Source organism: Mauremys mutica, chromosome 21 (genome assembly GCF_020497125.1).
Source record: "Mauremys mutica isolate MM-2020 ecotype Southern chromosome 21, ASM2049712v1, whole genome shotgun sequence".
Classification (NCBI taxonomy): Eukaryota; Metazoa; Chordata; order Testudines; family Geoemydidae; genus Mauremys; species Mauremys mutica.
This window is the reverse complement of record NC_059092.1, coordinates 6,712,370-6,735,281: the sequence shown is the minus strand read 5'-3', so window position 1 is coordinate 6,735,281 and position 22,912 is coordinate 6,712,370. Positions and strand designations below refer to the sequence as shown.

The 22,912-nt window shown below is 50.2% G+C and overlaps 1 protein-coding gene across 2 annotated transcripts in view; it reads right to left on the bottom strand.

The window, feature by feature from the left end:
- LOC123354258 (Golgi integral membrane protein 4-like) overlaps positions 1-22,912 on the bottom strand; it is a 79,697-nt gene that overhangs the window by 9,650 nt on the left and 47,135 nt on the right. Inside the window, exons 7-12 of one of the 2 annotated variants that reach the window (XM_044996097.1) lie at positions 18,799-18,954; positions 18,326-18,625; positions 14,763-14,920; positions 9,352-9,551; positions 4,188-4,255; positions 1,816-1,983 (exon numbers count right to left, since the gene is read on the bottom strand). In XM_044996097.1, the coding sequence (XP_044852032.1) occupies positions 1,816-1,983; positions 4,188-4,255; positions 9,352-9,551; positions 14,763-14,920; positions 18,326-18,625; positions 18,799-18,954 (1,050 nt within the window). The remainder of the gene's footprint in view (positions 1-1,815; positions 1,984-4,187; positions 4,256-9,351; positions 9,552-14,762; positions 14,921-18,325; positions 18,626-18,798; positions 18,955-22,912) is intronic. The other variant, XM_044996098.1, reaches the window with a different exon arrangement.

Here is a 22,912-nt window from a genome sequence, read left to right as displayed (position 1 = left end):
TGCCGCAGTGTCTTGATGCTGCAATATAGATTGTAACAAACGCGTAATGACAACCATTCAGAACAGAACGGCAACAGCAGGGATAGAACTTCCTCAAAAGCACAGGCCTCTCCCACTTGGACTACAGGAGAATCACCGCTTCCTATGAGCCATATAGGACTTATGACACACAGTTGTGCAGTTCTGATTCCATCCAGTAGTTCATTAGTAAGAAACTGACCAAGCTGATGAAGGAGTTTAAATTCCCCTCCCAAAGGAGTGCTAAGTTTGCACAAGTTCTCACTGCCTGCGCCCTCACGTCTTTCCTCCTAAGGTACCTGTGCTCTGTCCAAACAGCGTGAACAGCTCAGCCTAGCCCTGTGTAAAGACAAATAGTTAAGGTACAAATTCTTTTCCCACTAAGGAGCTGGAGGGTTTTATTCAGCGGATGCAATCCTGCAGCGGCGGGCTCTTTGCTCCAATGTCTGTTCTATTGGTTTGGAGTGATTTTAGACTTGCTACCAATCATCAGTTTAGAGCCTGACTGATAAAATGCTGCTTTTAAAAACAAGCGACACAGAGAACTCTCGGCAGCCTGTCAAAAGAAGCTAATATTTCCCTGCTGCAGAGTTTCACTCCAGACAACAAGAAGCACTTTACAAAATGAATGGCTTCCTTCTGCAAGCTAGCATCTCCTTGGAGACAAAGTTCTCCCTCGCACAACGTAATTGCCACCAGTCCACATCACAGAAACATGGGAATCGCCAAACTAGACCAAGCAAGATCCAACTAGTCTAGTGTTCTGTCTCTGACCATGGCTACAACCAGCTGCTTCCGAGGAAGGCGCGAGAATCTTGAAGTAGGCAGAGAGGGGGATAATCAGCCCCCCACATTAGATCTCACCCTGGATTCTAATCGTGCAAAGTTGGCTTAAGACCCAAAGTAAAAGATCAAATTTCTCCAGAATTTTGATTGTCCTTAAGTGTGACAAACCAGGATATTCCATCAGTTCCCCTTTGAGAGTCTAGTTAAATTCACGGCCTTAGCTTCCGGGGATTAAACTGTGGCGCTCATTGCCCCAGAGTCCGTGAAAAAGGATTTCCTTTGATCCGTTTTGAATGTTTCACCTTTTAGTTTCATTGAACGTCTCCTGGCTCTTGTGTTGTGAGACCGAGGGGAGAGAAGTTTCTGAGTTACCTTCTCTAGACCTGGCATCAGCTCAGGAGCGCGTATCGAGAGCCGCGGGGCCCTTAAGGCTCTAACACTAAAGACATGGCATCTGCCAGGATTCCCAGATTTCAGCCCTCCTGTGCTTACACCTATTGCCAATGGTGGCAAGTGGCCACAGTTGGAATAAAGTCCACCTTACAACCACATTTCTGCCCCCCTTCCCTTCGCCCCCTGAAGAATTACGGTCTTGGGAGGCCCAGCTCCCAGAGTGGCATCGGAACGGGCTGAAGAGCAAGTGGGACATGTTATACAATAGCTGGGCAGAGAACAGGTGCTGTGGGGTGCTTCCATGTCAGCCTCAGAGCAGGTGGAAGAGGGAGAAAGAAGGGCAGCTTGCCAGTAGCTCCTGGAAGCCAAAAGAAAATTGGTCGTGACCCAGCTGGAACTCCATAGCCACAAGCTGCCCAGAATCAGGAGCAGGAGATGATGGGGGAAGGGTTCCCTCACTGCCAGCCCATCACAATATAGCACTGGGGCTTGGGGGTGAAAATTCTCTTCGGGGGCATGTATCCTCTTCCTCCTCTCACTTGTAGGGCCAAGAACCCTCTTCATCAACCCCCTGACAGCCCTCCCTGCAGAAATGGCTTCCCCATCACATTACATTACCTTCAGTGGCTTCTTTGTCTCCTCTTTCCCTAGCACGCTGGGTTCCTTGTATTTGTCTGATTGGACCACCTTCTCCTCAAAATCCGGCCTCTCCAGCTCGGCCTCCTCAAACTCATCTTCCCCTTGGTTATTGGGGTCCTGAGCAGGGTCTGCAGCATCATCAGGCATCTGGGTGAGAGAAACCTCTTGTGAGCACCCAACACCCCCACACCCGGGACACACGGTGGCCAATACGAGCTGGCTTTCTCCAGCACTTAAGCCCAGGCCAATGAGTGGGAGAAGCTACAGCTGGGGACACCAGCTTCCAGGAAGGAGGCTTCCCACCTCACTGCAGCAGTCCTCCTCAGGCTGGATCTCAGGGGTTTCGCCAGATCAGAGTCTCCTCAGATGAGACTGTAAGAAGTTATGGCTAAAGGAGGTGATGGGGCCTAGCAAGAACAGACAATCTTCTTTTCTTACCAATAATCTGCCCCCCTCATCTCACTTTCTGCCCCTGCTGAAATCCCATGGCATTATGTGTGTCTATCCTGTGGGTCTCTCCATCGGTCCAGCTACGTTGGTAAACCAAGAAACACTCAACAGAAGTTGAGTCTTAATGAAGTTCTTAGGAAGTCATTGCCTGGAATCTTTAGCAACCAAAGGAAGGAAACCACCTCACATCAGAAAGTTGTTTCATTGCCTGTGAGGCAAACCAACTCATTGGCAATAGGTGCGATGACCCTAAATCAGTCCCCCGGAAAGGAGGAAGCTGTACTCCCTGTTTATCAAACCGACCTCAGAAGAAAAAGCTGCCTTCAGCCAAAACAAATCTGCCTTTTGACACAATGCTCTACACTTTGTTATGTGCGTGATGCTTTCAGATCTAAAGCTCCGGGAACCAAAAACCAGGATGGTTTCCTTGGCACAGATGTTCTCAGGAGGTACATCGAATCCTGAGCTCCGGCAGAGAGAGGCAGACACACAGCTCCAGGCTGTGGGAGATGCAAGACTTCTGCCTTGTAGCAGATCAGCTAGAAACATACCCTGTCACTGAAATAAAAGAATGGACTGGGAGGGAGAGGAGGCACCATCATCTCCCGTGCTTAATATCTGCCATGGTTTTGTTTTGGTATTCTCCTCCTAGGTCACCTGGGAAGAGTTTGTTTCCTCTAGTGCAGCTGGATCAGCGTTGACTCCTATCTGGGGGAGTGGGGGGAGAATTATCAGCTGGCATCCTCAACGAAAACATGGACGTCCTCTCCTCTAGGGAGGGCAGAGAAAGGCGAAAGCCTGTGCATGAGTCAAGGTCATGGATAAAGGTGCGATGTCCCAAGGACCTGCAGGCATCACGGTGGGCAAAGGAAAGTCAAACAGGCTGGAGGGCCTAGGCCCTGCCAGTGTCATAGGGGAACACTATAGAAATGGGTAGGGGAAGATCACTTCTCTCTGAAGTTACTGCTCCTCTTAGGGGAGCCTGGGCTCTCTCCTTCAGCCTCTCCAAGCTAAGCGAAGGGAGATAAATGGAGCTGAAGCTCTCCCAATGGACATCGGTTACCGAACGAATATCACTTGGCACTTCCATAGCGCGTCTCACCTTCAGAGCACTTAACAAACCACCAGTGAATTAGCCGAGCTAGCCCGACCATCGTCATAAACACCAGTCAGTGCATTGCCTTGCCTCTCCCGGAGAGTGTCAGAGAAAAGGATGTGCCAGTATATTTTTTTTTCCCTGCGATCTGATCAGCTTTACAGATGGTTGAAACAACCTCCTTCCGCTAGGGCAGCGGTTCTTGGTCCTTTTCCATACCACAACCCCCTTTTCCATACAACAACCAGCACCCGCTCCTCGGGATCCCCCCCCATCCACACAGCAGAGATCTAACTGGGACCTATTTAGCCATATGGGAAAGGGAAGGTGCTCAGGGCCCCTGAAACAGCAGGTTTGTGGCCCCCAAGGTGAGAGATTCTGCAACTGACTATATACAAGATGTCATCAAACAGCAAATAAAGATCCCCCCCTCCCCTCATACCACACATGCTCTGTTTGACCAGCTCTGCTCCGCCTAACACCCATCAGAGAGAGGTAATTTTGCCTGGTTTTAGGGTAGGAAAAACGGAGGCATAGAAGTGACTTGTCTGATGAGAACTCATGGCAGGGACTGGGATTAGAACTCCCAGCGCTCACCCTGTGCTGACCATACCTCCTGTTAGCACTCGAAGGGATGCTAGGAAAACACCCACTATTCTTCATTAAAACACCACCCTCTTGGGGGCGGGGGTGAGAGAGATCTGGGAATGACATGCTACGTGGGCTGCATGGAAAGTTTCTGCTTGAACAGACGAGTTTGGTGTCCGTCAGATTCGAGTGATGACATCATGGCGACTTCTCTTACCATTGGCTCCTGGACCACCGCCTCTTTTCGCATGTGCATAGTCTCTTCTCTTTCGATCATCCCAGCATCTGCAAGAAAAATGAAATGAGTCAATCCAGCCAACCAAAAGGCTCATCCAGGGAGCAGCAAAACCCACAGGGCACTGGCAACGAGACCATTTGGCCCTGTACGCCGTGGAAAGTTCTCTCTCTCCTAGAGAAAGAAAGATAGTGAACTGATCACTCGTGCCTACCTGGGAAAGACACTGCATTGGGCTGTGATGAAGCATCACTGGAACCAGAGAGCAGGCTGGTTACCACACCCCAGAACAGGTATAGCGTGGAAGCTGATGCAGTGTTGTCTGCCTGTCTCTGCAGACAGCCTGACACAATAGCATGGAGGGGTGTGAACTGCTCCCCATTCATTGTAAAGGGTTAATCCTGGTGCCTAATGATGGTATGTTAAAATGTCAACACTGATTGTTTCGTCAATGACCACTTTAGTAGCATCTAAATAATAATAGTAGTGCTTATTTGCCACGGCTGGATGTAAGGACAGCACTCGGGTAGCAAGTTGCGGTCAAGGGCAACAGGAAAAGGAGCAATTCAGTCCCCTGCCTCCAAGATCTGAAGTCACCTTTGCCCCAGCTTAGCAGAGGCACTTCCACTGCCTCCTCGGTGCCAAAATCCAAAACCACCTCCCGCATATTCGTGGGGGCCAGAAACCCCCTCTACCCAGCTGCCAAAACCTCGCCTGGCATCTATGGTGCAGGTACATGCTGATGACACAAAAACCTCTGGGTCTATTGACCACTGACAACGTGGGGAAGAGTGGAAAAGACATTTAACACCAAAGCAAATGTACACTCCCACAAACACTGCACAGACGGGCGACACTGGGGGGATGGGTACATCATCTCAGGGTTCAAATCTTGGCATCAGTCTTGTGTGCTGCGTAAGACAGCGGCCGTGATTCATTGTTCTCCATGTCAAGTTTGCAAGAAAAACGACTCCACGTAACAGTAACAGTTTTTACGGGCAAGGGATTTGTAAGGCCGCCTTTTCGGAGGCTTAATGATCCCTGATGTGCCAATGACACCCCTCTACTTCCTGTTAGGTGGCAAGGTAGCTGGAGTCAGACCACAGGGCGATTGGCTTACTGAGCCACCGGATGCTCAGTCACTCAACTGTACGTTCAGGAATGAGTCTCTCTCTCTCTATCCCTTGGGCTACTGCAGAGGCTGGGTGGTATCCATGGAAACAACCCAGTTGTGCAGCCAGGCAGAGAATCGCTGCCGGCCCCGCTGTGCCACGGTGGGTTACAGGTCAGTGCCACTTCGCCCTTTGTCAGCGCATGGCGGTTGAAAATGAAAGGCCGGTGCTCCATGTGGCAAGGGAGAGAGGAAAGGGGAACCACACAGAGAGTCCATTGGGGGAAGCAAGGTGGCTCATTATGTTTATTTCTCCCGTCATACATTTTGGACCCTGCACAGCCCTTTGTTTTGACCAGAGGGAGGCCCAAACCCCACCAGATCTGGAGCTGAGTAGGTCCAGCTACAGCATCTGGTTGCGCTGGCTCCAATGGTCATGCTGACCACTGCAGCGGCAAGCAGAGCAGGTTGATATGGGTGATGCAAAGCAGCCTCCAGCAGTGGGCTGCCCCTGTTTGGCCTGCTGTGTAACCTAGAGGGCAAGTATGCCCCAAGAGACGGCTGCAGCAACAATCTGTAGCGCTCTGAGGGAATGCAAGGCGCCACGCCCACTCTTTCACCCCCGAAGTGGCAGGAGCTGGGAGAACCGAGGAGGCAACGCACAGGTCCCCTGAGGGTGCACAAAGGAGAGGCAGCCCATAGGGCTCCGGGCAGTTAGAAGCAGGGTTTATGAGCTGTGAAGAACATCCCAATGAGAATCCTGGTGACCACACGAAGGCAGACTCGGGGGTGTAAAGCAGGGCGTGCTGGAAGGAACCACGGGGTGCTAACAGAATAGTGAGCTGAGTTTCCAGGATGGTTCCCCCACTCAGAAGTGACTCCCCCCCCCGCCAAAAAATTAAACAGCTTCATTCACTGTAGTCTCTAATCCTGGGATGCGGAGATGGTTCTCCCTCCAGGCTCATGGTCCAAGTCTGGCTGCATTAGAACCAGCGTCTTTGAGGCCTGGATGCATTTTTTAATAGCAAAAACAAGGAACAGAAAACAAGTCCTGCCTGAGACGCTTCTCAGGACTCCGGCGGGGGGCGGGGGCACGGGGCGGAGAAGAGAGCTGATGACTAATTGCCCATTTTGACAGTGCATCATTTATTATCCTTCTCCTAACAATCCTCGACAAGAATGACCTTAACGAAGGCCGGGGGCAGGGAGCTGGGGCCGTGTTTCTGTGCTGTCTGTCATCAGCATTAGCCAAGTTTTCCCTCTTGAAACATTAAGTAAGAGACCAAGAGGCAACAGGGCTTCCAATTAGATAGTTTCATGGCCTGGGCCGTAAAGTCGTTCCCTAGGGCGTTAATCCCAATTAAGACATGGAGGCCAAGTCCTGCTGGTCCCAACATTCCCCCCATCCGCACCCCCGCAGTGCGAGCCTGTTTCCTTCAAAGAGGAGTTTGCTTTGATTTGAGGCAATTAGTTTGATTCTTCTGGGGGAACCTGTTGAAAGCAGGTCATTTAAAGATGAAATACCAGCTGGGTCCTTCTATGGGAAGGGACAAGGCATCTGGGCTTGGAAACAAGAACATGGTTTCTCCTTTCTCTCTCACACAACCCCCACGCTTCTCTGTGTCCAGTTGTCTGGACACAGGATCAGTTTAATATCTAACATGTCAAATATCTGAGAGGTTCTCCTGCACTGGAAGGGCACTGACCCAATGATCTAGACCTTTCCTCCCTATCTTTATTATGGCCTTATTACCTACGGCTCTGTTACTTGTACCGATCTGCACCTCTGCCCCTCACCACCACCGCTATTCCTAATCCGAGCCCTTTCCTGAGCAGAGAATGAAAACTGCACCAACATCCACTGGCAAGAGTTCAGGCTGAGACCACCAAACTCATTTTCGCTTGTGATCTAACTCAGGATTTGAACCCAGATCCCTAGGATAGAATCCAGGAGCCCTGACTCCTAAACTTCCTGCCCCACCTACTAGCCAACCTGTCTAAGGAATATTTCATTCAGAATCCCCGTAACACTTAGATACAGGTCACTGACCAAAGGCAACAGAGACTTTGTTAGTTCAGCTTGGTCTAGTAACCCCATGCGGTTGCACTGATCAAATCTGCATTCTTACTGTAATTAACAAAGTTAGCCTTTTAGACCCGAGAAGTTAATCAATATTTGGGATCTTGTAGATTGTTTCAGTTAGGGACAGAAATTGATGATGGAGTCAGGTATTTCTTTGATGCAATCCTGTTTATTTACAAAGAATGTACATGTTTCCCTGAACATGCTAGGAATCAAAAAGCAGGGAGATAGTTTCTCTGTTCACAGTTCCAAGCCCTTTTCCAGCCAGCACTCTGCTCAAAAGCTCTCACTTTCGTTTTTTCCCCCTCAAGGTCACACATTTCTCTCGCTGTCTCTGGGGCTTCCTTGTTGCCTTCACTCTTTGAGGTGTTTCTGCTGCTTCTCTCCTGCACATAGATGCACGGCTACAATCAAATATATCCCTCATCCTTGCATTTGTTATCAGATCCCCAGGAAACTCCTTGGACCACATGGCTCACACACTGCCCAGGCTTGAAAGCAGTCTAGTCCTTAGGAAGTCATCTTCTATTGTTTCAGCTATCGCTAAACAAAGGGGAAATTCACTGTTCCCCCAATTCCCCTGTTTGGAAGGCCGAAGCTGTCCAGCATGACAACAATGAGGCGGTATGATCGCCCAACCCTCAGCTTAACAATATTTATACATTATGGATACATTTATACATTATGCCTGTGAAGTGAAGCAGAGATAAAAGCTCTTCCCTCACAAACCTCAACTGGTGAATTATTCATGAACCAGTTTCCTGGCCTGATGATGGGTCTCACCAGGTCAAATGCTTCCCCCTTCGTCCCTTTTTAATGGCTTCACTTGCAAATACATTATTAGATGGCTGAGCCAGTCCAGGGAGTCTGAATGCAGTTGGAGCAGCAGAGGGTACAATTCTAACATGTGCCAAATGGTTTGAGGGCTGGTTTCCCCCAGCTGCTCAGAGTTTGAGTCTTCCAAGATGGCTGCAGTTGTCTGACTGACTCATGGAATTAGCTGGCCTTTGAAATGGCTTGCTCATCACCCCCAAAGGATGCTGGGAAATTCATCACCATGACTAAGACTGGAATCCCTCTTCCAAACAAAATACAAACAAACAAACACGCAAAATGAAAATCACATGGGAAACTGAACTCAAGTCTTGCAAGAAACAATGGAAGGGGATTCTCCATCCCTCTCTTATAGACGGGAAACAAAGTGCCACGACCTGTGTGCATATTGCTTTAGTACATATGATGCACATGGCCTGGAGAAAGGGGACAGGTCAAGGTTGGATGAAAGGGCCGCCCTATCCCGGATAAGATGATGCAGTGCACTCCTCAGATGACAGCCTCTCCTGTAAATTACTACCGGAGGTGGGTCCCTTCTCCTTCCATCCCTAGGAAAACAAACTCCTTAGTCATCCATAAGGGGACTGCGGATTTAACATCTTCCTCCCGGACACAGCAGCAGGGAGGATGTCAGGGGATTCCCAGAGCCAGGCTCCATTACTGCACTTTGCAAGGCAGGGAAGAGAAGAGATTTTAAAACTCCTAGCAATTGTACCTCATTCGCAATGACACATGCCTTGGTTTACCTGTGCTCTGAGTCTATCGGTGCTAACCCTAAGCAGGGGTGGGCCATGTCAGTATTTGAATGGGGGTCCTCCCAGGAACACTCGGGGAGTGCACGTAGTAATGCTGGAGACACTGGGGGCTGCAAGCATTCTCCTGCAACGCTGAGAATCCAAACAGGACCGAGCTAGGGCATGAGGCAGAGGAAACAAAAGGGACTAGAAACTTGGGTAAAAGTGACCAAGTTTGGATTATTTAAAATACACAATATCTCTTGACAAAATTTTCCAATTAAAATTTCTCTTGAAGTTTTTGAGAGACTTCCTTTGTTCAAAAAGCAACCCCTTGCTAAGCATAGGTCATTACTGTACTTCACTGCGTTATGGAAACCATACCCATCTCGAGTTCCTCATCATCTGTCCCTTCCTTGTCTCCTTCCCGATTGGCTATCGGATGCTCCACCCCTCTTTGTTGATTGGCCAGCAACAGATTGCCATTCTGCTCAGATCTGGTGTCAAAGTGAAGGTGCTTTGGGTAACCGTGCACTTGTTCCTCGTCCATTCGGGCATTCACTTTGTTAACAATGTCTTGCCAGCTGCAGCAAAGTAAGAAACAAAAAACAGAACAAGCCACACAGCTTGTTGGCATTTCATAATCTAAATGCAAACAGGGAAAGAAAAAAAACACAAACAAAAAGAAACCCACCTCCCACACATTCAAAACTCCTGCCTAATTGTACATCTCAGGCAAAGGAGCTGATTGCATTAGTTATCGCTGCAAGCTACATGGAAAAGCTACAGAACAATTTATGTGCTACACAAATGCCAAATAAAATATGCTTTATAAATGCAATGTATTATTATTAGAACGGCTTTAATCTGTTATTCATGCACTGTGATAAATTAGAAAATATTGCCACTGCTATATGGATAATTCCAAATTGATACATTTTCATGCTTCCCACATATTAGAAGGCATAAATTTGCCTTTTTGGAAAAATACCAAACCAAAAGTCCTCTTTATGTCTCAACCTTTATGTAAAGTAATAATGCTGCTTGTACCACAGTCTTCTAGAATAATGAGTCCAAACTCTGAAGAATCATTATTGAGAACTGTAGAGTTTTGGACGACGAGTGTAGAAAGCCTTTTTAAAGAGAAGTAATGATACAGTAAAAGTTTTGTCATCCGGCATATTGGGGGATAGGGGGCTGCCAGTTAGTCAAATATTCTGGTTCACTAAGAGTTATACTTACCGACGGAATACTAATTTTCTGGACTGAGGCAGAGAGATAGGGTGTGGGAGGGGGTGCAGGCTCTGGGGTGGGACCAGAAATGAGGGGTTCAGGATGCGGGTGGGGGGTCTGGGCGTGGGCTCTGGGAGGGAGTTTGGGTGCAGGAAGGGGCTCAGGGCTGGGGGTTGGGTGCAGGAGAGGTTTCAGGGTGCCGGATCTGGGCAACGCTCACCTTGGGCAGCTCCCCGCAAGCTGTGACATGTCCCCACTGCTCCTAGGTGGAGGTGCGGCTAGGCAGCTCTTTGCGCCGCCTCCACCCGCAGCTCCCACTGGCCACAGTTCCCAGCCAATGGGAGATGTGGAGCCAGCGCTTGGGGCGGCGCACGGAGCCCCCCCACAGCCATTCCTCCGCTTAGGAGCAGCAGGAACATGTCGCCGCTTCCAGGGAGCCAGGTAGGGAGCCTGCTGGCCCCGCACCAACCGGACTATAAACCAGACTTTCAATGAAGATCAGAAATGCCGGTTTATAGAGCTTTCTGGCTGGTCAAGTGCCAGACAGCTCAGCTTTTACCATATAAGGAACTTGTTGCAGTGTGGCACAGCAGAGAGCCTTTTGCTGGTCTATTTTAATACAATCTCTCTCATAAGCGGTTTGTAGTAATTGTGACAGATGCTGTGGTGAAAGTCTATTTGGCGTGGGGGGGGGGGGGGGTCCGTCTCTTTTAAGGCCCGATCTCTGTGACCAGCCTGCAAGCCTGCCTCTGAGCTCCAGAGAAGTGCGGGCAGCTCCTTCTGGCCAGCCATGAGCTAGGCTGGGAGTCTGATCCCTCCCTGTGAATGCTTTGCCTCAAACATGCTCCTGTTGCTACCTGGAATCACTGTCTGTCTGCCTGCTTCCCTCTTGGCACAACAAGGCTTTAATGATGGTCAGCGACAGGAGAAATGCCAAATGCCACGCACCTTCTTCTCCTGAATGCTGCCGTCTCTGCATGGTATCTGTACCAACCACTGGGCTCAGGAGCCCATCTCTACATGGCCAGTCAGAGGCTCCACTCCCTGTCTATAAACGTGCAGTACAGATGCAGAGAGATGGGTTGTGGAGGGGACTGTACAGGGGGATTTAAGGTAGGATACCTATGCAGATATTCTCAACCAGTGCCAGAGGGAAGTGTCTTTTATGTAGGGTACAAAGATGGCCCAGACCTCTCCAACAAGGAGGCTGTTCTCCACCCAACTCATTGAAGAAACGCAGCACAATGGATAAGATTCAGAATCACTCAAGCACCTAGCCTCACACTTCTGAAGATCTAGAACACACTACGAGCCAAACCCAGACCTTGAGATCCACTCGAGTGGCACCTACCTACACTAGGCTTGAACTCGGCCCTGATTTCTGAAGAACTCCTTCACATTTTGGGGAGTGAACCTTAAAGGTTCAGAATGCAGGAAAAGCCCCCAAAAGACCAGTTTGCTTCTCTGAACACTGTCTCTCCTCGAAAGCAGCAGGGGAAACTCTCCAGAACTGCTACAAATGCTTGCAACAGGTTACCACTTCCAACACCCATCCCCAGAGGCATGGAGACTTTCAGGAGTGAAAAATGATGGGCACTACCAGAACTTTTAAAACCTCAAAAAACGGCTTCAGTTCACATTCAGATTCCTCTTTTATACAGCCTGAGATCTCCGATTCAGATGCACATGCCAGCTGAGATTTTCAAATCTGCCTGAGAGATCTGGACACCCAGTTGCTATTAAAATTAGTGGGACTGGCGCATCCAACCTATGTGTCTACATTGCAGGCTTGCTCTGGGTCCTGGCTCATGCACACACGAGCACGTTAGCTAAGCCCGCCTCCAAGAATCCACATTGCTATGCCAAACGTGCCTACACTCTGTATACCTGTGTCCACACCGGGGCTGCAGCTACCTGTGCCTGGTGCAAGGATTTCTGGGTGCGTATCCCAGAATTCTTGGTGCCTAGCCAACTGGAGCCACTCTAGGATTTGGTTCCTGGCTTGTTGTAGAACTTGTCTGTCCTCCCCGAACCCTTGTGTGGAAGTGGTTTGGGCTCACCAACAGCAGCTCTGCATGCTCCTCCCTTCTGCCTGTTCCCACCAGGCTCTGCTGCTGCATTTAAAGCCAGCACGCAGCACTGCGCAAGCTTTTAGAAAGGAAACCACAGCCAGAATGTCATCCCGGATCACCCACCACAGAAACAATCAAAATGTAAATCAACCATCAAGAGCCTCTCTGGAATCTGCTGATCTAATCCACCCCTGCAATAGTTCCCCATCCTACACTGGACAAATGGCTTCTTTGCCTCTGGCAGGCTGTGTTATTTTTGGCACTGACATCTCCAAGAGAATGTCACTTTGATGTTCCCCCACCCCCTCAAACACTGTCCAGGTAACATGACAGTCCCTAGCTGCTCTGACGACTTCTTGACCTTAGATCCATTCAGGGACAATGCTCCGTCAGTGCCATGCTGCGGCCTACGTCTCCACGTGCCAAACAGCTCAACACTTGTGTGCTCTGACTTATTTACTGGTGACAAACTCCCCTCTGTGTTATATGCAACAACATATAGCGCTGGTGCCTTCAGTGACACCCACCTCCACCGACTTTCGTTGCTCTGCATCCCCTTTGCTTCTTAACTCCATTGGTTATTAGTACAATTGCTGTTTCAGTGGAACGTAGAGGACCAGACGGAGATCAGGGCCCTATAGGGCCAGGTGCTGTACAGATACATAAGAGGTGGTGCTTGCCCTGAGGAGCTGGCATCTAAGTGAACAAGAACAACGGGCAGGAATTGAACTGTTACTGTTCCCATCAGAACTCAGTTGACAATTCAGAAGCTGTTTCTCCCCCGGCTTGACTGCATCTGCAGATCTAACGGGAGCCACATCTTGTTTGTTTCAATAAAGTAAGAAGATGTAACCTGTAGGGAGCAGATGAGCCGAGAAAGATGCTCTTTTCATCTTTCATCATAGCCAGACTTGGAAGAACTGCAGTATCAGAAAGTGTTTTCACATGCAGAATGCTCATTCTGCTACCTGCTCAGCAGAGTCCTTCACTCAGACGATCAGCTCTTTAGGGGCAGTATTTTTGTTCTTTGTACAGCGCCTGGCACAACGGGTCCTGGTCTTTGACTGGAGCTCCTAAGCGTGAGTGCAACACAAACAATAAGTATCCATTTCATGATCTCAGTGTAACAGTCTCCACCTACTTCTGAATCCACCTTTATTTGTAAATTATCCAGAGAGCATTCGTCTCCTCTCCCTTATACCATGGAATGAAGGCCGAGCGATGGAGGTTGCTATGTACAAAGAGGCCTTCTGCATTTGCCGAATAAAAACTACAGCCCCCAAGAGGTGAGAAAATTTCCATACTAAGACCTCACCTAAAAAGAGAAGTTGCACCTGTTTTAAATCTCTTTAGTTAAAGCCATGCAAGCCACTGAGTGGAGATAATTCCATTGGTTTACATTTACTGAATTAAGCTAAAGTCGAGATAAGCCAATTGCAAAACAATTCAAATGCATCTACTCAGGAGAATGCACCAGAGTTTAACTCAAAGAGATTTAACAAACATTTTAAAGCAGTGCAACATTTGTATGTAGACAAGGTGTAGGTGTCCACCTTACAATCATGCAAGGCTCTTCAAAGAAGCTTTGCTGCTGGCATGACAGAGACATGGACCCAAGCAACACCTCCATCCACAAGATGGAAGGAAATCCACAAATGAGAAGAGGATAGAACTGTCACCTCAAACCTGGCTGCAAAGCCAGGAGAAAAGTCAGCATCTCAATTGGGGCCAGTCGCCTGCCACTTCTCCATTACCATATAACCTTGAAGATGACAAGCTTTCAACTCTTGCTTTGGTTGTTCCCACAGAGCTTGACGGATTACTGATTAATCAGTGGAAAAATGAGTGAGCCTCAGCTTTAATACACAGCTTAACACCTCTTAATTAGAGAAGCTGATGGGATCCCTTAACAGCCCTTCTGCTGAGAATGTCTGGCCTCCACTTTGCTGTATATCTTCAGCTTGCTAAACAACACAATTTTTATTTTTAAGTTCCCCACTGCAGAGAGGTTGGCAGAAGTCCACTCAAAATTCTGCACTGCCATTTCTTCTGGCTAAGACTCAATCCATGCCCTGCACCCTGCTCAACAGAAGCTCCCCAGTCTCTCCTTACTGCATGACACCTACAGGACTGGTAGCCAAAGCCCACTTTGCTGGCTAAATACAGCCCGCGGAGAGTTCTGCAACATGGCGCCCTGTTGCCCTCCCCTTTCACATGGAAATGGAACCCACCAGGCCATGGGTCCCAGCATGCAGTGCTGCATCTTGACACAAGTGGCCTGCAGCTTGAAGCAAGATGGATGTTGTACTGGCAAATCAAGAAAGAGCAGAGCATGCTGGGACCTGGAGTCTTCATTTGCAGCTCTTTATAAGGAAGATAACACTGAACATCCCAGCAAGGGGAAGAGTTCAATGGGCCAGTCTTGATGACCTTCTGTAGCATTCTTCCCCCTGAAGCCTGAGGGGGAGAGGAGAGCCCTGCAATACAAACCTTTGCATCTGCGCCGGTTTGTTCCCTGCCGAGGGATGGTTGGCTGGAGCCGCCTCCTTCTCCAACGTAGATGGGCGTTTCAGATTAGGCACCACCCCTCTGGGAGCATGGTTTTCCTCACTGGTTTTCCCCTGAATGCTCACCACCACCTTGTCATCCTGCGGAGAGGACAAAGAGCTGTACAATCTACCTGGCCACTCGGACCCTCACGGCCGCCTCGGGTTTGGAAGGTTCCTGGTTTTGGATCACATCTTTCATCAGGGAACATTAGGACAGGAATCGCTCTGCAGGGGAGATGCATTCCCTGCCAGCCATGCTACCATTTCTGAGCAAAGGAAAGTAATTCATGTCCCAGAGAGAGAAGAAAAATACCCTTCTGTCGGGCAGGCTATGTGAAATGTACTTGCCCTGTCCTCAGCAGGCCAATGTCCATGGGACAAAAGGGCAAGCCTATGGTCACACCTTAAAATAAGGGTACAGTAACTACCATGTAACTACATTGCGATTAGTATTATTATATTGTGGTTTGGCTTCTCAGGATGTAATTAACACTTACTCATCTTCACAACATCTCTGGGACACAGGCCGGTGCTGCTATTAACTCCATTTTACAGATGAGGAACTGAGGCATCAAGTGACTTGCCCCAGGTCACACAGAAAGTCTGTGGCAGAGTAGGGCATTGAACCCATTCTTCCGAGTCCCAGGCCAGGGCCCTAGTCACTGGAGCATCCTCCTGAGTCCACACAGGACGTCCTTCCTCCAAGGCAGAGACCAGGAGTGTTTCTGGACCAGGCCAGCCGTGAAAAATCCACATCCACGTGTGGTTTGAAAGATAAATAGAGTTTGGGGCTCCCCAACCAGTGGCTGCATAAAAGATGCCTGCAGCGATGCACAGAGAGAGAAACAGGCACTGACTGATCAGGGACCAACACGGTTTCTGGTGCCTCTTTCCCCCACCTGCGCTCTAGAATGTTTCCCCCCCGTCTCCGGTCTTCCCGCACACACCAATGCCCAGCTTCACCTCTCGCGTCTCTACACCGGGCTACGGCAGCGGTTTTAGCTCTACCTGCCCATCACTGTGGGACCCTGAAATGTGGGTTCCTGGCTCTGCCGCAGACTCGCTGTGTGACACCAGGCGAGTCACTAGCTGGGGGAAGGCAATGGGAGCTGCAGGCGCTCGGCAGCTCGGGAACGAAGGTTCTCAGTCTCTCTGCAACAGCTGCAATGCGGGGGATGATCATACTCCTCCGGGGGGGCAGGTAAATTCATGATGGCTACAAAGTGCTCAGATGCAATAGACAAGGCCGTGAATAACTAGGATAAATATGGCTGAGCAGTGCCCTCCGGAGCAAGATGAATGAAAAGGAGAAGTAGAGGACTTGGCTGGTCACCCACTTATTCCCTGTCCAGTGGCTGATGGTGGAGTCAGTTCCACTGGCTGCACAGCAGAAGAACCAGCCTGTAGTTGATACCCTGGGATTTTATGGGTCTTATCCAAAGCCCATTGGAGCAAACGGACAGGCGCCTCCTAGTATGCGGATGAAGCCCTAGGTCCACCTCTGGGCTGTAGCTAGATGGCAAAGAGGGGTAGCCAGGATGAGGTTAGATGAAGACACCCAGGGTGAACTATTTGAAGATGTCCACCCAGTGTGCAGAGGCGGTCAAAAAAGCAAACAGGATGTTAGGAATCATTAAAAAGGGGACAGAGAATAAGACTGAGAATATATTATTGCCCTTATATAAATCCATGGTACGCCCACATCTCGAATACTGTGTACAGATGTGGTCTCCTCATCTCAAAAAAGATATTCTAGCACTAGAAAAGTTTCAGAAAAGGGCAACTAAAATGATTAGGGGTTTAGAGAGGGTCCCATACGAGGAAAGATTAAAGAGGCTAGGACTCTTCAGCTTGGAAAAGAGAAGACTAAGGGGGGACATGATAGAGGTATATAAAATCATGAGTGATGTCGAGAAAGTGGATAAGGAAAAGTTATTTACTTATTCCCATAATACAAGAACTAAGGGTCACCAAATGAAATTAATAGGCAGCAGGTTTAAAACAAATAAAAGGAAGTTCTTCTTCACTCAGCGCACAGTCAACTTGTGGAACTCCTTACCTGAGGAGGTTGTGAAGGCTAGGACTATAACAATGTTTAAAAGGGGACTGGATAAATTCATGGTGGCTAAGTCCCTAAATGGCTATTAGCCAGAATGGGTAAGAATGGTGTCCCTAGCCTCTGTTCGTCAGAGGATGGAGATGGATGGCAGGAGAGAGATCACTTGATCATTGCCTGTTAGATTCACTCCCTCTGGGGCACCTGGCATTGGCCACTGTCGGTAGACAGATACTGGGCTAGATGGACTTTTGGTCTGACCCGGTACGGCCTTTCTTATGTTCTTATTTGCAGAGCAAGCATTCTCCAAGGAGCAGGAATCCCTGCTGCCATGGGATTGCAAGTGCCAACCCTTCTCTGTACTACTGTCCAGCAGTCTGCAAAGAGAGTGAATCAGACTCTAGAGAGAACTGGGAAAATGAGAAGCGGAAACAGTCTGATCACTTCATTAAATCCTGCTTGGCTGCACCTCAGGCCAGAAGTCAGCACTCTCCCCCTGGAGGAGAACACCCAGGGAAGAGGAAATGCAAACACCTCACAAAGGATCATTTCCTGAAGACTGAGCCAGAGAGGGATTCACCTTTCCCTTCAGCTCAGAGGGAAGAAATCTCCAAATGAAAATCAAAGCTGGAAACCAAAAATAAGCAGACTCCGGGGGAGGAAAAAAGTCATCTCTCACGACCAACACAAATAAAAACACCCTGCTTCTTTGCAATGAATCTAGGGGCAGCAGTCGCTGCAGATTAGCACATTAAACCATGCCACAGCGTTCCAGGGACTGGAAAACATGGGGTGCACATTAACATTTAGGAAAATGGGTCAGATTCAAGTGCAAAGCTGCTCAGAATTCAAGGTTTGCCACACTTCATGGCACGGGCACCCCCGGAAATGGTTCACCTGGGGCGCACTCACCCTGCAGTGGTGGCTGGGCCTGGCTCCCCACTCTGGTCGCCATGACCCAGCTCGTGGGATCGCGGTGCCACCAATGCCGCTCACCAAAATTTGACCCGGCACCTCCGTCATGATGGAGGAGCTACGGAGCCAAAGCTGAGTGGCGCTGAGGCACTGCACGACGGGTCACAAGGCCACTCAGTGTGGGGGCCCCCTCACATGGGAGCCTGGGGCAAACTGCCCTTTCTGACACCCCCCCCTCCCGGGCAACCATGCCTCTGCCAAGGGTCTGCACCGTGCGTAACATGTGTATGGCTGCGGGTGCCGCTGCTTCGTTACAGACTGCAGGAATTGACTCATTTTTGTGCTGAACGACGTCTGTTTCCCAGGACAGGGGGCTGGTTTCCAGGCAGGCTGGATTCCCTTCCAAATTTAAAAAGAGGCTGCTGGATCCCAACAGACCCTGGGGTTCTCTCTCACTCCCTAGCTCTCAGACTGTGCTGTCTAGTGTCACAGGCTCTCCCTAAGTCCTGGCCTGGATTGCACACTCCACTTACCGAGTTCCCATTCTGCACACTGTTCACTGTCCGGGTGAAGCGGATCACAGGGCTGTCCCCGTGTCCCTGCGGCCGGGCTGCTGGTGGTGGGTTGGCTTCCTGCAGTGGGGCCGGATGGGCGAACAGCACATCGCTCTGAGGCCTGGGGCCATCATTATTATGCGAGGTCTGGCCTTGGGGCAGAGTCCCCTCTCCCTGGCTCCTGACCCCCGAGATCTGTGGTCTCATCAGGCTCCCACCAGCGGGCTTCTCCTGATCCATGGGGCTCTGCGGCATTTTGGCCCCGTTGGCTGCAAACACCTGGAAGGAGGAGGGAAGAAAGAATTCTGCAAGGCTGCGTTAACTACGGAAAGCGGGAAAGGGGGAGAATTAACCCCAGGTACTCAGCCACCCCATCAAGCAGCATTCCTCTCCCAGGAGACTTCACCTGCCCGGGTTTGGACCCAGCAAGGCCCAATGCCAGGGTACTGTACCTTCTGCCTAGAGAGCTGCAAATGGTTGCTGCCCGGCACCGGGGGCTGTTCCTTCACTGCCCGGAGCTGCTCGTGCCCCTTCGCCGGTCCCACTTCCTTGAAACTTGGCATCTTCTGCAGAGCTTCCTTGAGCTGCCTGAACTCCTCCATCTGGGTCTAGGGCAACGAGAAGGGCAAATAAAAACTCGGGTGACAAAGGGTTAATAGTTCCCCACTGGGAAAAGCCATCACTAGAGTCCTGCTCTCCTCTCGGCTGGGCTGGGCGTTCGTGTGCAAGAAGGGGCTGGAGAGAATTCACATCGATTGTCCAGCACCACCCCATCAATGACTGCAGCAAGCCCCCAAGAAGAGCTAGTCTCTGCCACGGTCATGCTCCCGTTTGTCCCTCGTTTCAGACTCAGTGTTTCCCTACCCTGATGGCGTCCAGCTTTTACCATCCGTTTTTTACATCGGAAATGCTGACCCATGAAACCGACTTTACAGCCTACGCTGCAGAACAGAGATTCCTTCTGCCCTTACACCTCTGGTCCCTTTCATTCTGGGTCACACGTCCATACGGGCTCTTTTCCAGGGAACCATTTCTCAGCGGACGTGTTCATCTCAGAGGGGTTGACCCAATAATTGGCTTAATTCTGCTTGACCATTCAATTTACTTCAGTGAAAACGGATTCCCCCGGACCCCAAGGCAAACGTAACACTTTTCACTTTGCTGCAGCTTATTGGTTCATTTCCTCCCTCCCCACCCTAGAAAGCGAAAGGGCTTGAAAAAGCCTTTCAGGAAGGGCTGGATGCTCCTCTCGGTTTTATTCCTGGGGAAGTCTGTGTGGGAGGAGGGGTGGGGAATTCTTCGCATCTGGTTGCCAAAGCGGGGTTGGGGGGTAAGTCTTCCAAGCAGAGAGGAAAGTTTGGGAGGAAACTTCCTTGAGCAGAGATGGTTGATTTCAAGTTTCTCCTTTGTGCTCAGATTTTGCTTTGACCTCAGAGGTGGCGGTGCGTGGTTTCTGAAGAACAGACAAGGCAGCACGGGAAAGCAGGTGGGGTTTGGCTTGCAGGACACAGCGGATCAGCCCAGCTGGTAGGAGAAGATTGGCTAAATTAGAACAAACCAGAAAGATTTCGTTCTAGCAAACCCGGCACTCAGTGGGGAGGTTTTAACTAGACTATGATCTACGGGAAGTTATTTGGAGTCTAGCACGGAGGACTTCATGTATCGATTCCTGGGATCTGCTCCAGCTCAGCCACTGATTCACTCTGCAAGGCCTTGGGTGGGAGTCATTTCGCCCCTCTGGGCCTCATTTCACCCATCTGTACGATCAGAACACCAGCTACTCAATGCTCCTGTCAATTTACTAAGGCATGCCAAGGGCGCTGCAGTCCTCGGCCAACGAGCACGCTAGGTAAATTCCCTCTGCATAAACGCTCACCTGTCGTCTGCAGCAGGCAGGCAGGATTGGTGCAAATCAGCACTGCAGCAATAGAAAGAATTGCTGGCGGACGCAGGGAATCTGCTTGCTTAGCTACCAAGAGTGAAATCCTGGGCCCAGTGAAGTCAAAGGCAACCTAAATTCAACCCCCTTGTGCATCTACACATTATGAGAGTCTCTTGCCGTGTGATCACAAACTCCTTTTTCCACAGGACACAGCACAAGGGGGTGAAATAAGGTAACACGGGCAGCCTTGCTTCTGGCATCTCCTAGTTTCCAAGTAATTGACTTTGCACCCGTAATAATCTTTTAACATATTTTTTTAAATGTCAGAGAGAAGGGGGGCGGGGTGTCTATGTGTGAGAGAGTGAGAGAGATACACACGCAGACACACAATATGCTTGATTTTCTGATTGCTTTGCTGTTATATCCCCAGCACAGAATCCACAAAAGAGCCTTCAAGAGGTGCTTAGCTAGAGAATAATTCACCCTTCATCCTGCATTCTCTGCCAAGGTGCAGATGCTCTCAGCTCTTAGTGAGCCAGACAAGAATACTTTAGCTACAAGGGTGACTGGTAATGGACACAGAGCCGGTAGCTCCTCGGGTTTTGACCCAGGCTGCTCCAGAAAACCTGTCGCCCTCCAACAGCTGTTCAATGGCCTATATGAGCTGGCTTGGTCTCAGTCTGCTTCGTAGAGGACAGGTGCCCACACCACTAAATCCACATTTGAGGCTATTTCTGAGAGTTTTGGTAAAGAGGCCAAGCCGGTGAATGAGTGGAAAGGCTGAGCTGCATTTCAGTCTGCAGAAGGGGTGCTGCCAGGTAGGGTGAGGGCACATGTCTGGAGAAGTTTGCATCAGCTGCTGGTTTTGGTGCTGGTTAAGGGTGCTGGCCTATTTGAATCCCGGGAGGGAGGGAGGGCCTAGGCCCACCCAAAACTAAAGCCCTGCCCACACAACTGAGGGCGGGGCACCAGCACCAGGACCCAGCTGATTTCTCAGGACAACCACCAGCACAGGAGTGAGGGTCAAAACAAGGGTGCCAGCTGGAGACCCCAAGCAGAGGACTCCGGACAACGCCCACCGCTCCCTGAAGGAACGAGCGGATGCTGCCCAGGGGAGCTCTGCATGGATTTGTGAAACAGTGAGGGACAGAAGTGGAGGGTGCTGGATTGACTGAGGTCCTTTATTTATTCCCAGATTGGGCACATCACGGACCGGGCCCATGGGAGCCGTCCCACCACCACGCCTCAGCCGCGAGGAGGCAGGGAAGGCAGTTCAACCACCAGGCTAGTCTCTGAGTATGTTGGTGATTGTTTGGGCACCTGCCCAGGGGGAAACTTACTGAGATTCCCCCTCATCCATCCAATGAAATGTCACATGGGCCAGCCAACAGCTGTCAGAGCGACTGCGTTCGGATCCAGCGGCCAGGACTTGAGCCAACAACCAGCGTTGGCTTCAGGTAACTAACCTGAAGCGATGAACTGTTCGTGAAGCTGGATGGCTCCTGGGAGTGCCAGAGCAGAGCAGGCCAGGAGACAAGAACAACGTTGCAAATAAGGGGAAGAAAAATCCCCTCCTCTCCAGCCCTTGGCAACCCTGGCGCCTGGCTCAGGGGAAGGATCGGCTGTCAGCCGCATCCAACCACAGCCAGCTCCCCGCTTCTGAGCTTAGCTCACAGCCCAGGAGAGTGTTTGACTGCAGGCTGTTAATTAGCAACAGAATACGTTAATCCAGCCAGTGACATGACTTCAGAAAATATATTGACAAAGCTGCTGGAGTGTCTGGCTCATTTTGAGGGCCTCAGAAAGACACTGATCTCCCCCTCGGTCTCTCCTCTTCCTCCGTAATCTGCAAAGTCCCAGCTTGATCCAGATTTGCACAGTGCCTCACTGGAAACGCAGTGCCTGCCCGTCATGAGGGCCCCATGGCCCCCAGCCCCATCTTGGAGCAGTGGGACTCCTGCAACGTGCTGGGATTCAGGGGCCGTGTTGATCGCAAGCGCCTCTCCAGGAAACCTGCATGCGTTACATGCTCCTTGCTTGTCAGGGTTCCCTCTCTGCCCCAGAAATTCAACCCCCGCTCGACAGCTTTTACACTCAACAATGACACGCTGTTGGTGTCACTCTTAGGAGCCCTTCCAAGGCCCCCTCTACAAAAGCATCAGCGCACGAAGCAGCAAGAGAGACGTTTTCTACCCTTTGCATTCCCAAGTGTGTCCCCGTCTCATCCAGGCAGGACTGCCCGGCGATATTTCTCTCTGCAATTAATTTGATAGCCGTTGGCAGAAGGTGACTGAACACCACTTGGGATGGAAATGATCCTGAGATCTGGGTTTAATGACACACGCTGGTTATTGCGGGAGGAATTAACCCACAGAGAGGTTGGTTAATGCTTACTACTGTCTCAGCCAAGCAGCAGGGATCATTGCGACTCCAAGGACTGGCCCGGCCCAGTGCTCGGCGAGATTTACTGGTCCTGAAAGCATCTGTCCTGCTCCACCAACCCAAGCACCTTTGCAGCCATCTCAGCCAGAGAAGTTCAGCAGTTTGCACTATGGCAGTGTCTATGGACCTCAATTAGGGATCCGGGCTCCCCATCGTGATATGCATCATGCAAACACCTAATGAAAACACAAATCTCTGAAGAGCTGCTTGCATCAAGAGCTAGGATTAGTAGTGGAGACGTC